The sequence below is a fragment of the Bombina bombina genome, chromosome 5, assembly GCF_027579735.1.
Source record: "Bombina bombina isolate aBomBom1 chromosome 5, aBomBom1.pri, whole genome shotgun sequence".
Lineage (NCBI taxonomy): Eukaryota > Metazoa > Chordata > Amphibia > Anura > Bombinatoridae > Bombina > Bombina bombina.
This window is the reverse complement of record NC_069503.1, coordinates 578150984-578165536: the sequence shown is the minus strand read 5'-3', so window position 1 is coordinate 578165536 and position 14553 is coordinate 578150984. Positions and strand designations below refer to the sequence as shown.

General features: G+C 41.1%; 1 protein-coding gene across 1 annotated transcript in view; it reads left to right on the top strand.

Moving 5' to 3' along the window:
- LOC128660601 (succinate dehydrogenase [ubiquinone] flavoprotein subunit B, mitochondrial) overlaps positions 1–14553 on the top strand; it is a 412312-nt gene that overhangs the window by 83553 nt on the left and 314206 nt on the right. Inside the window, exon 4 of the mRNA XM_053714527.1 lies at positions 11126–11269. Within this exon, the coding sequence (XP_053570502.1) occupies positions 11126–11269 (144 nt within the window). The remainder of the gene's footprint in view (positions 1–11125; positions 11270–14553) is intronic.

Below are 14553 nucleotides of genomic sequence, written 5' to 3'. Positions count from 1 at the left end.
AGTTAACTGGTCATTTGAGGAGGACTCCCATGTTCTTGCATGTATCACCTGCACGCTGTATATTGTGATAATAAAAGCCTTGCCTGATACTGTATTTACCAACTTATATAGTCTGCTATTGTCAATACCAGGGTAAACTATATACTGTATTGTTGTTTAACTTGATTCGCGAAATATGTAGATCTGTCCCTTTTGTGGTTGTCTCTAACCCTCCTCTCCTGTTTGGGCCTTCTCTCACCTCCTCCTTTCCCGCCTGGCTTGTGCAGGTGGGTCACTTCCTCTTCTCTTTTTCCCTTCCAACTGTTTTGAATCCCTCTATTCCCTGAGGTGGGAGACGGGTTCTAGCTCTGTTCTTTATTAACATTTTTTATAAACCTCACACTCTTTAACAACTCTTGAGATCACACAATGTAGTTGAGACAGACATGTATCACATTGTTATATTGATTGGAATTACCCTTTGATTTACTCTGTGGTGTCTCCTTGGTACTTGCCCCCTCATTGAGGCCTTACCCGATATATAGCAACCTTGGGAAAGTGTCAGCCTACAAGTTGGTTTACACTACCCTACAGTCTAAAAACTGAATACTTAGATCTGACCTTGTTATAACCCCATCTACTTCTAGCTTGCCTGCCTTATTTGACCCTTTGCGGTAGGTCTTTAGCCCACCCCCACTGGCTTCCATGGGAGGGTAGCGAACATGAGATGCCACCCAGCCCTGCTCCACTTTCATTGTACTCTAATTGTATAGCTAACTTCTTTTTTGTCAACTAAAACGGTAACCAAATACCACCTCAAATATACTCAACAAGCCTGTACTCACCATCTGTATACCTCACCCGAAAATGCCTCATACTTCCAGAAGGCACCCGAAGACCCCGGGTAACATTAAAATAACTGTCTTTGACCATTTTACTCAACCACCTAGAGAACCCGAGGAGGGATCAAATGATGGCCTTAGCGACTCAGAGTCACTAGAAGGCTCTCAATCTGATCTCCACCTTTCTACTTAATCCCAACATTTCATTACCGAAGCAACTCTTAAAAAAATGCTTGCCCTACAAACACGTTCCATCACAAAGGAATTCCAGAGAAGCCACGCTGAGCTGCGTAAAGACATTTCTGAGATAGGTGAGAGAGTAGCCACGGATCAGACAAACCTTCTGGCATACTCAGAAGCCCTATCTGAACAACTAAACCAGCTCAAATTCAAGCTAGCTGATGTGGAGGATCGAGTCCATAGAAATAATGTCCGGTTCCGAGGGGTCCTGGAAGAAGTCCAACCAACAAACCTTCAGGGTTATTTAAAGGCGCTTTTTAGCAAACTATTGGGCCCTATCGAGGGCGTGACGTCCACCATGGAAAGGGCTCATAGAGCACTGCGCCTGAGAACAGTCTCACAAGACAAGCCAAGAGACGTCATTGTCTGCTTTCATAGCTTCCTATTCAAAGACAAACTGATGCAGGCTGCCTTCATAAAACCGCAGCTTTCGGCAGGTTCAGTCATATCTAGCTATTGCCCGATTTGTCGGCACATACGCTACAACTCTAACTTCCAGCCGGTTACCTTGGCACTACAAAGGGCAGGCATAAAATATAGGTGGGGCTACCCAACTAAACTAATAATCACAAAAGATAACCAGACGCACATGGTTTCTACTTTACCTCAAGGTAACATTCTCCTCACACAGTGGGGCCTCTCAACTGATGTCTTACGGGCCCCACCTTCTACACAGTCAAAATTACGTGTAAACGCACCTGAATGGTCTGTCAAGGATTAAAGACCAAAGAGACTGAAAACCCAACAGATGCAAGAACTTTCCTGGCCTCATACTCTTCCGCCCTGAGTTTGGGCCATGTTTGAGTATCTATTTAAATTCCCTCTATTGAGTGTACTTCTCTCTACGAATAGCGGAGGATGGCTCTGAGATGATAGTCACCCTAAGTGCTGGTCAACAGGATGAAGTTCCAACACACAAGTTAAGTTGACATGGTTGTCTGTTTATACAGTTTTTTTCTGTTTTTCTGATATGGAGCAGGGTTATTTGTGACAGAACTACCTCGATGGAGGGTTACCAATGTTACTTTTATATTTGGTGTCCCTTGTCACCATTGGTGTTGGATAATTAATGTTGTTATGACATATACATTTAGTTGACTAATGTTATTCTTTTCTATTGACTTTTTTATTTCTGGAGCGGGGCTGGTGATCTCGGCTCCCACTTACTCTGCAATAATCCTCCCCCCCTCCAACACACACAGGGTAGCCCACACCAGGGTTCCACCTAGATGGACTATTTGCACCTCATCCTATTGATACATTGCCCAGACCTAAGTCCCATCCCTGACTACCCAAGCTTCCTATTCAGGACGACTATACTTCAAATCCCATAATCCCTCCCATTTTAAGGTTTTATAATTACAACCATAAATGAATCGCTTAGAGTCCTCACTCATAACACTAGAGGCCTCAATTCACCTTTCAAACGCAGTCTCTTAGCTCGCTCTCTTAAATATCATAACCCAGATGTGGTGTTCCTTCAGGAGACTCACTGGCAGTTAGATGCTCCCCATAGACTTCACTCACATACTTACATGACCATAGAACACTTCCCTTTTACTAAAAAAGCTAGAGGGAGAGCTATTCTAGTACATAAAAGACAAGCATTTGAACAAATTCAGGTGATTAGAGACCCTCAGGCCAGATACACACTTTTAGTATGTAAATTTGATCATGTGCTACATACGCTAATATCAATTTACCTACCTAATTCGCGCCAGCCTGCATACCTAAGGAAAATTCTACAGCTAGGGGAACGATACAGACAGGGTAGAGTTTTCCTGGCAGGAGACTTTAATATGACTTGGGACAGTAAAGCTGACCACAAAACAATGACCCCAACTAGAAAAAACCCTCAGTCTGAGCCCCTTTCTTCACATTTCAGGACCATCATGTCTCAATATGGATATTTTGACATTTGGAGATCCCTTCACCCAAAAGACAGAGACTACACTTATTATTCCCATTCGCATAAAAAAAATCCAGGCTAGACCATATATTCTGCCTAGCTGAAACCTTAGATTCAGTCTCTCGCACTAACATCTCTCTCTGTCCTTGGTTTGATCACGATCAAGGGCTCGATCCGATATGCAGCGTCGCCCGCAAAAGCCGTCGATGCCAAATTTTGCGCTGGTTTGGTATCCTATATACGGTGTAACCTAGAAGTTACGCTCGTATATTTCTGCCTTCGGCCGTAGTTTTTTGGCCCATAGACAGGTATACCAAACCAGTGCAGTTTGGTATCCAATAAACAGCTTAAGGACTTACGTGGCGAAAATGGAGGAATCTTACTCCATTTTCACCTCGCCACAAAATGCAGGCGTAGTAAGCCTTACGCTGTGTATTGGAGCCCCGTAACTCCCTAAACTGCCTGCAAAATAAAACCTAACACCTAACGCATGAGCAATGTCTATCTACCTGTCAACCGCGATCCCCCGCCGCATCCCTAATAAAGTGTTTAACCCCTAAACCGCCGCTCCCGGACCCCGCTGCCACCTACATTAAATGTCTAACCCCCTAATGTGATCCCCCTACACCGCCGCCACCTATTTTAACTATATTACCCCCTAATCTAATCCCCCTACACCGCCATCACCTATAATAAATGTATTGCCCCCTAAAATACTAAAATGTCCCTACCCTAAACTAAATTACAAATAGCCCTGAAAAGGGCTTTTTGCGTGGCATTGCCCCAAAGTAACCAGCTCTATTACCAACCCTTAAAAGGGCCTTTTGCGGGGCATTGCCCCAAAGTAATCAGCTCTTTTACCAGCCCTTAAAAGGGCCTTTTGCGGGGCATCGTCACAAAGTAATCATCTCTTTTACCAGCCCTTAAAAGGGCCTTTTGCGGGGCATTGTCACAAAGTAATCAGCTCTTTTACCTGTAATCTAATCCCCCTACACCGCCGCCACCTATAATAAATGTATTACCCCCTAATCTAATCCCCCAACACCGCCGCCACCTATATTAAATATATTAACCCCTAATCTGACCCCCCTACACCGCCGCCACCTATATTAACTATATTAACCCCTTAATGACCACAATGTACCCTGTATGTCACTGGTCGTTAAGGGGTTTTTCAGGACATAACAGCAAAAGTCTAGCAAGAACACGCTATTAATGCCCTCCCTCCAGCAGGCTTTGTGGCATAGAGCAGTCTCAATGCTGGTGGAAAGACCGCACTATAAAACAATCATGTCCCAAAAAAAGGCCAGCGACATACAGGGTACGTCGCTGGTCCTTAAGGGGTTAACCCTAATTATATTAGGGTTAATATAGTTAATATAGTTATTATATATATATTAATATAGTTAATAATTAATATAGTTATTATATATTAACTATATTAACCCTATCTAACGCTAACACCCCTAACTTAATTATTATTAAAATAAATCTAAATAATATTAATAATATTAACTAAATTATTGCTATTTCAATCTAAATACTTACCTATAAAATAAACCCTAAGATAGCTACAATATAATTAATAATTACATTGTAGCTATTTTAGGGTTTATATTTATTTTACAGGTAACTTGGTATTTATTTTAACTAGGTACAATAGCTATTAAATAGTTAATAACTATTTAATAGCTACCTAGTTAAAATAATTACCAAATTACCTGTAAAATAAATCCTAACCTAAGTTACAAATACACCTACACTATCAATACATTAATTAAATAAACTAAAATACAATTAAATACAGTGGAAATTTTAGTATTTTAGGGGTTAATATAGGTGGCGGCGGTGTAGGGGGCTCACATTAGGGGTTAATATAGTTTAAATAGGTGGCGGCGGTGTAGGGGGATCATATTAGGGGGTAATATAGTTTAAATAGGTGGCGGCGGTGTAGGGGGATCATATTAGGGGGTAATATAGTTTAAAATGGGTGGCGGCGGTGTAGGGGGATCATATTAGGGGGTAATATAGTTTAAATAAGTGGCGGCGGTGTAGGGGGATCATATTAGGGGGTAATATAGTTTAAATAGGTGGCAGCGGTGTAGGGGGATCATATTAGGGGGTAATATAGTTTAAATAGGTGGCGGCGGCGGTGTAGGGGGATCATATTAGGGGGTAATATAGTTTAAATAAGTGGCGGCGGTGTAGGGGGATCATATTAGGGGGTAATATAGTTTAAATAGGTGGCAGCGGTGTAGGGGGATCATATTAGGGGGTAATATAGTTTAAATAGGTGGCGGCGGCGGTGTAGGGGGATCATATTAGGGGGTAATATAGTTTAAATAGGTGGCGGCGGTGTAGGGGGATCATATTAGGGGGTAATATAGTTAATGTACCTGGCGGCGGGGTCCGGGAGCGGCGGTTTAGGGGTTAATATATTTATTAATAGGAGTGAGAGGGGGGATTGCGGATAGAGGGGTATACGCGTCGGGCTATTTTTGGGAGGCGTGTTAGACAGTAACGGTGATTTTATAACTTAGTCAGTTTTTTTATGCAGCGGCAGTTTCTAAACTGCCGTAAGTCACTGGCGACTCCAGAAATTTGTACTTACACAGATTTCTGGACATCGCTAGTTTGTCAGACTTACGGCACTTTAGCATCTGACGGCGCTGTATATGTGATAGCTCAAGTTGCGAGCTGAAACTACAGGCGGCGCAGGTTTCCACGCTTGCGCCGAAACCTGCGCCGTATATCGGATCGCGCCCCAAGTTTTAGCTGACATACGCTCCACTGATAGCCCTAAACTCAGGACTGGCTGGAGTTTACCCCGTAACATCTTGTCGGACATCCCTTTTAGGGAGGAGTTGAGACATGACATCATTGAGCTTATTCAGGAAAACGACAATGCACAGACTAAAGACGATATCCTCTGGGGGGCTGTTAAAACGGTAGTGAGAGAATACATTATCCGCAAACAGGCTCGCCTAAAAAGGCTTGCTGGACTTACTTTAGCCCAGGCACATAGCAAACTCGGAGAACTAGAGACTTCAAACCGCACCAACATCACAGAAGACACATCTGCGCAAATTACTGCCATCAGAACTCATATTAGTCAATTAGAACTGCGCAGAACACAGCATAATCTAACAAAACTTAAATATTTTACCATAAGGGTAATAAAGCTGGCACTATGTTGGCCAATAAACAACGCCATATGACTAGCACTTCTCGCATCCTTCAAATCCAACAAAACAAAAAAACACTTAGACTGCCTTCACTAATTGGAGACTGCTTTGCAGACTTGTATTCAAAACTGTATAACATTGAAAGTGGGGAGAACAATAACCCCGCTTCACCGCACAACATCCGACAGTTCCTTAAATCATTGAACCAACCGAATCTTACGACCGAACAACCAGACACGCTTACTACCCCCTTCACTCTGCTGGAAATTAAAAAAATCATTAAGAACTAGAAAACCCTTTAAAGTCCCTGGGCCGGATGGATTCCCTGCTCATTTCTATAAGACATATTCACAGGAGTTGTCCCCCTTGCTTCTCAGATTTTTTAGTCTAGCAAGGGAAGAGGGTAACTTTAAAAAAGAATTCTTAGAGGCTACCATTGTCACTATTCCTTAGCCAAATAAAGACCCCACTCTGTGCTCCAACTATAGGCCAATCTCCCTGATTAATGTGGATGTCAAAATCTACTCTAAACATCTAGTGAATCGTATTTGCAAGCTGCTACCTAGCTTTATTAATCCTGATCAGGTAGAATTCATCCATAATAGTGAAGGCCCGGACAATTCTAGGCGTCTTATTAGCATAATCTGCAAATCCAGAATGAACAAGCCTTTCTCAGTTATCTCTTTAGATGCTGAGAAGGCTTTTGACAGAGTCAGATGGGCCTACCTCTGGGAAACTTTAAAGGCTTTTAAGTTCCCTTCTGCAATTTGTCTTGCTATCCAAGCCCTTTACTCCATGCCATCAGCCAGAGTCAGGGGACTAGGCTTCCAATCGCTATCATTCCCGATCTCGAACGGTACCAGACAGGTACGCTCAGATGAGGGGCTGGAGGGGATCACACTATTTGGAACAAAACACAAAGTCGCATTATTTGTGGACAATATTACCATATTTTCTTCTGGCCCAGCACGCACTATTCCTAGACTCCTGGAGATTCTGGAGACATTTCGTAACCTTTCCTTTTATTAACAGGAGTGGAAACAATGGCACTACTCAGAACTGAAAAATGTGTTTAGACGTTCCCCTTATAATCTACTAGATATTGAGTTGAGTGAGTCTCAATAGATTTAAATATAAATAATTAATATCTGGTTAGGGGTAGGTGCTTGTACCAAATAATATACTATGCAAGGAATCAGTAAGAAACTTATTAAGGGGTACAAATATAGCACTCTGGAACGTGTGAAAAAGTGTAAAGAAATTTGTGTTAAAAAATAACTTTTATTAGATCATGTTAAAATCAGGGTTAACATACATATTAAAATACAAATTGGTCTACTACCATATAGCCATGAGATAGTGGCTATAACAACAACACAACCAAGTTAGTATTCGTGTTGAGTTAAATATAGAAATGACTACCAACGATTTCCTTGGAGGGTGATACTATTGATCTGCTAGGATATAGGGTCCTTTCAACAATGATATGAGGACAAAGGAATATGGTAAATGTTGTGTATTAGATGGAAGGGGAGAAAGTTATACTATTACTCCAAGTAAGTTTGAGAAGAATAAACAAGTGGCAATCCCCCTTCCCTTCTTGTTGTTTTTAAAAAATAATTGGTGTACTACTATATAATATAAATGACTAGTTAAACTTTAGAATTTAAACCGCCTAGGCGGTCAAATCTTGATATAGTTACGCTACGTTATTGGATAAGTATAGCAAACAGATACTGTCTCTGTTAAACATATTGGATCACGATATTAATACAGTGGTCAGGCGTATCCTAACCTTGTGGGTGGATAACTATAATAGCTACAACATAAAGTTATATGGAAGCCTTTCAACTGAGAATTGATCGAACATAAGCTCTTTTATGGTTAAAAAGTCACTTCTGATAGTAATAATTTAAATAATTCATGGTAATAAAAAGGTATACAATTTGGGCTTTTCCCAATTTTCTATAAGACCATCATATATGATCTACTATTTAGTTAGCTTTTCCAGACTATCTATCCTCAATTACAGGTACTAATAAGGTAACAGGTCAGGCTTTTCCTGACCACTGGACGATATTATATCATCTATTATTGTCTATAACACAGGTACTAATAAGGTAACCAGTCAGGCTTTTCCTGACTATTGGATGGTTATATAACTATTGAATTATACATCACTTTGCCATCCACGGTACTAATAAGGTAATGAGTCAGGCTTTTCCTGACCATAGGACTGTTATAGAATCACCTCACTACTTATACTAGATACTCAAAGGCAGCCGGTTAGGTTTTTCCTGACTACTGGAGAATAATTTATTTACTTATTATCAAACCACTCAAGTGGACAATATATTATTAAATCCTAACAACTACAAATATACATATAATATTTCACATTTAGGGGTTTTATACTGATTGCTCCATTGATTTATTCTTCTCAAACTTACTTGGAGTAACAGTATAACTTTCTCCCCTTCCATCTAATACACAACATTTACCATATTCCTTTGTCCTCATATCATTGTTGAAAGGACCCTATATCCTAGCAGATCAATAGTATCACCCTCCAAGGAAATCGTTGGTAGTCATTTCTATATTTAACTCAACACGAATACTTACTTGGTTGTGTTGTTGTTATAGCCACTATCTCATGGCTATATGGTAGTAGACCAATTTGTATTTTAATATGTATGTTAACCCTGATTTTAACATGATCTAATAAAAGTTATTTTTTAACACAAATTTCTTTACACTTTTTCACACGTTCCAGAGTGCTATATTTGTACCCCTTAATCAGTTTCTTACTGATTCCTTGCATAACCTTTCCTTTTATAAAATTAATTCATCGAAAACTGAGATATACTGGTGGGGATACTCCCAAGATTATATTCTTAATCTAAAAAATAAATGTAACTTTACTTGGACGACCGAACAAGTTACACACCTTGGGGTTAAACTGTCTAACAGTGTACCTCAGATGGTCAAAGATAACTATTTTTCACTTTTGGCAGAGTTGAGAACCTTGAAGCATAAATGTAACCACAAATCCATTTCTTGGATGGGTCGAATTACATACCTTAAAATGTCTTTTCTCCCATAACTCGCATACCTTTTTAAATGCCTCCCGATTAGGGTGCCCTTCTATTGCAATTTCAAAGCGAGTTCACAAAGTTCATTTGGCAAGGAAAACCTCCTAGAATTGCCCACAGAACCTTACAATATCCTATCCACCTAGGAAGTTTGGCTTCCCCATCTATTGTAAAGTATTATGAGGGAGCAATGCTTACGCATATATCCCAATAGGGGGGGCTCCAATCGTATGATAAATGGAGAGACATTGAACAGGCCTCGCTCCCCTCCAAGATACTCCTTAGAGATTTGATTTGGACCCCAGCCCATAGTTGCAAAACTCTCGGAATTACAAACCCTATAATTATTAAATGTCTTTCTATTTGGGACAAGATCCATCACTGCCACCTAACAGCGCCTCATCCCTCTCCCGTTACCTCCGTAGCTGGCCTACTTACTGGTTTGGCGGAAACTCACCCCAACACTTGGGCTTGTTTAGGCTTTAAGCAAGTATCAGACTTTTGGTCAACAGCCTCCCAGGGCAGATTCATTACGCTTGACCAACTAGAAAACCTCACTAGTATTGCCCCCTTTCTCCATTTTTAACTCACTAGGATTAAAAGCTTTCTCACAAGCTGGGGGTTTGTCCCCAAATCTTCTCATCCCCTTACCCCTTGGGAGTCCATCTGGCGCAGGGGTCATAGGCTATCCAAACCATTATCAACACACTATAATTTGTTAGAAGGCACCATACCTCCTGAACTAGCAACCCACTTACATAGATGGGACACCCTTCTACACACCAACATCCCATCGGATACGTGGCAACAATCTCTCACACTAACTAAGAAAACACTACACTGCATAACAATGTTTGAGACATATAGACAAATAGAAACAGTCCTCCGAATATATAAAGTGCAAGTGCTGGGTATATATAGACAGTCAATACTGAATCAGAGCGTGTAGAGATAAATGTTTGAGACATACTATAAAGTTATTTCTTATCGGTACTATGTCCCCACTAGATTATCCAAAATGTTCCCGGGAGCTTCCCCTCTCTGTTGGCGGCATTGTGGCCTCCTAGGAGACATGCTTCATATATGGTGGAAGTGCCCAAGAATCAAACCCATATGGAATTTGTGTTTCTCAACCCTCTCCAAAATGAAGATCTCTGTACCTAGAACACCAACCATAGCCCTTCTTCATGTAGGCTTACACACCCTCCCTAAACATCACTGCCTATTATGCATATTCCTCGTTTCCTCCATCAAAACTAACATTGCTAGGTCCTGGAAAAAGGAATTCCCACCAAAATAGTCTGAAATCCTGAACACAATGGCATACCTGCACACCATAGAAAAAGACATTCCACTCACTTAACAAATCTGACATTTGAATTCACTTGGGCTAACTGGAAGGATAAGTATAATACTCTTTGGCAGCCATCCCTCACAACACAAGATGCCCTACCCAATAACTAACTGACAATGCTCTCCCCCCCACCCTTTATTATGCCCTTTGGCATGTTGACAGGACGAGGACTATACCCCCCTCCCTCCTTACCTGCTTTCCCCAGATATTCACAACTTGACTGTAATGTATCAATTTTCTTTAATTAAATTGTTCGTTTCAAAGCTCCCTTCCGATATTATAGAAGCGCTATAAATAGCATTAATGTTTCTGATAAAAACTAGCTTTGGACCTGCATGTCCATACACCTCTTTTTTGTGTCTACTGGAGCAGGGGTCCGGCGTGTCCCCAATTGTCACTTCAATTTATTTATTATTATATGTGTTTTTGTTTGTTCCTAAAACCCTAATAAAGAAAATATAAAAAATGTATGTGGGAATACAATTTTACAGTAATTCCTTGTTTTCTTTTGGCTTTCTTTATAGGGTGGGATAAATGCAGCTTTAGGTAACATGGAAAAAGATAATTGGAGGTGGCACTTCTATGACACAGTAAAGGGCTCTGATTGGTTGGGTGATCAGGATGCCATCCATTATATGACTGAGCAAGCACCTGCTTCAGTTATTGAGGTGAGTACCTGTTTAACATTGTTTCACTACCAGCAATCAGAGTCTCAACTGCAAAAGTATTTTTTTTTTCACTAGATGAATCCCTTTTAATTTTATTTCAGATTTTAGTAAACATACCCTTGTTGTTTCTCTTGTAAGGTGTATCCAGTCCACGGATCATCCATTACTTGTGGGATATTCTCATTCCCAACAGGAAGTTGCAAGAGGACACCCACAGCAGAGCTGTTATATAGCTCCTCCCCTCACTACCATATCCAGTCATTCTCTTGCAACTCTCAACGCGCATGGAGGTAGTAAGAGGGAATGGTGAAAAATAGTTAGTTTATTTACTTCAATCAAAAGTTTGTTATTTTAGATAGTACCGGAGTTGTGCTATTTTATCTCAGGCAGAGATAGAAGAAGAATCTGCCTGAGTTTTCTATGATCTTAGCAGGTTGTAACTAAGATCCATTGCTGTTCTCACATATGTCTGAGGAGAGAGGTAACTTCAGAGGGAGAATGGCGTGCAGTTTACTCTGCTATCAGGTATGTGCAGTTATAATTTTTTCTAGGATTGGAAATGCTAGAAAATGCTGCTGATTCCTGATAAATATAAGTTAAGCCTGAATACAGTGATTTAATAACGACTGGTATCATGCTTACTCTCAGGGGTAATACCCTTATATATATGCTATATAAAACGTTTGCTGGCATGTTTAATCGTTTTTTATATATGCTTGGTGATAAAACTTATGGGGGCCTAATGTTTTCCACATGGCTGGCTTTATTTTTGCCTAGAAACAGTTTCCTGAGGCCTTTCACTGTTGAAATATGAGTGGGAGGGGCCTATTTTAGCGCTTTTTTGCGCAGTTAAAATTACAGACTGAGACATCCAGTTTTCCTCACAAGTTCCCTGAATGCTACAGGACATCTCTAAAGAGCCTAAAAACGTTTATTGGGGAAGGTAGGAGCCACAGTAGAGCTGTGGCAGTTTGCTGTGACTGTTAAAAAACGTCTATGTCGTTTTTTTGATCCGTTTTTTGAACTAAGGGGTTAATCATCCATTTGCAAGTGGGTGCAATGCTCTGTTAGCCTATTACATACACTGTAAAAATTTCGTTTGTGTAACTGCCTTTTTTCACTGTTTTTCAAATTTTGACAACATTTGTTTCTCTTAAAGGCACAGTACAGTTTTTTATATTTGCTTGTTAACTTGAATTAAAGTGTTTTCCAAGCTTGCTAGTCTCATTGCTAGTCTGTATAAACATTTCTGACATAGAGGAAACTCCTTGTTCATTATGTTTAAAAGCCATGGTGGAACCCCCTCTTAGAATGTGTACCAAATGTACTGATTTCACTTTAAGCAATAAAGATCATATTATGTCTTTAAAAAATGTATCACCAGAGGAATCTGACGAGGGGGAAGTTATGCCGACTAACTCTCCCCACGTGTCAGATCCTTTGACTCCCGCTCAAGGGACTCACGCTCAAATGGCGCCAAGTACATCAAGGGCACCTATAGCGTTTACTTTACAAGACATGGCGGCAGTCATGGATAATACACTGTCAGCGGTATTAGCCAGACTACCTGAACTTAGAGGTAAGCGAGATAGCTCTGGAGTTAGACGAAATGCAGAGCATACTGACGCTTTAAGAACCATGTCTGATACTGCCTCACAATATGCTGAAGCTGAGGAAGGAGAACTTCAGTCTGTGGGTGATGTTTCTGACTCAGGAAAAATACCTGATTCTGATGTTGCTACATTTAAATTTAAGCTTGAACACCTCCGCGTGTTACTAAAGGAGGTTTTAGCTGCTCTGAATGACTGTGACACAATTGCAGTGCCAGAGAAATTGTGTAGACTGGATAAATACTATGCAGTGCCGGTGTGTACTGATGTTTTTCCAATACCTAAAAGGTTTACAGAAATTATTACTAAGGAATGGGATAGACCAGGTGTGCCGTTCTCTCCCCCTCCTATTTTTAGAAAAATGTTTCCTATAGACGCCACCACATGGGACTTATGGCAGACAGTCCCTAAGGTGGAGGGAGCAGTTTCTACTTTAGCAAAGCGTACTACTATCCCTGTCGAGGACAGTTGTGCTTTTTCAGATCCAATGGATAAAAAATTAGAAGGTTACCTTAAGAAAATATTTTGTCAACAAGGTTTTATCCTACAGCCCCTTGCATGCATTGCCCCTGTCACTGCTGCTGCGGCGTTCTGGTTTGAGTCTCTGGAAGAGGCCTTACAGGTAGCGACTCCATTGGATGACATACTTGGCAAACTTAGGGCACTTAAGCTAGCCAATTCTTTTGTTTCTGATGCCATTGTTCATTTGACTAAACTAACGGCTAAGAATTCTGGTTTTGCTATACAGGCGCGCAGGGCGCTATGGCTTAAATCATGGTCAGCTGACGTGACTTCCAAATCTAAGCTGCTTAACATTCCCTTCAAGGGGCAGACCTTATTCGGGCCTGGTTTGAAGGAGATTATTGCTGATATCACTGGAGGAAAAAGTCATGCCCTTCCTCAGGACAGGTCCAAATCCAGGGCCAAACAGTCTAATTTTCGTGCCTTTCGAAACTTCAAGGCAGGTGCGGCATCAACCTCCTCTAATGCAAGACAAGAGGGAACTGTTGCTCAGTCCAAGGCGGTCTGGAGGCCAAACCAGACCTGGAACAAAGGTAAGCAGGCTAAAAAACCTGCTGCTGCCTGTAAGACAGCATGAAGGAACGGCCCCCTATCCGGTAACGGATCTAGTGGGGGGCAGACTTTCACTCTTCGCCCAGGCGTGGGCAAGAGATGTTCAGGATCCCTGGGCGTTGGGAATTATATCCCAGGGATATCTTCTGGACTTCAAAGCTTCTCCCCCAAAAGGGAGATTTCACCTTTCACAATTATCTGCACACCAGATAAAGAGAGAGGCATTCTTACACTGTGTACGAGACCTCCTAGTTATGGGAGTGATCCATCCAGTTCCAAAAGAGGAACAAGGACAGGGTTTTTACTCAAATCTGTTTGTGGTTCCCAAAAAAGAGGGAACCTTCAGACCAATTTTGGATCTAAAGATCTTAAACAAATTCCTCAGGGTTCCATCATTCAAGATGGAAACTATCCGTACCATCCTGCCTATGATCCAGGAGGGTCAATATATGACTACAGTGGATCTAAAGGATGCTTATCTTCACATTCCGATACACAAAGATCATCATCGGTTTCTCAGGTTTGCCTTTCTAGACAGGCATTACCAGTTTGTAGCTCTTCCCTTTGGATTAGCTACAGCCCCAAGAATCTTTACAAAGG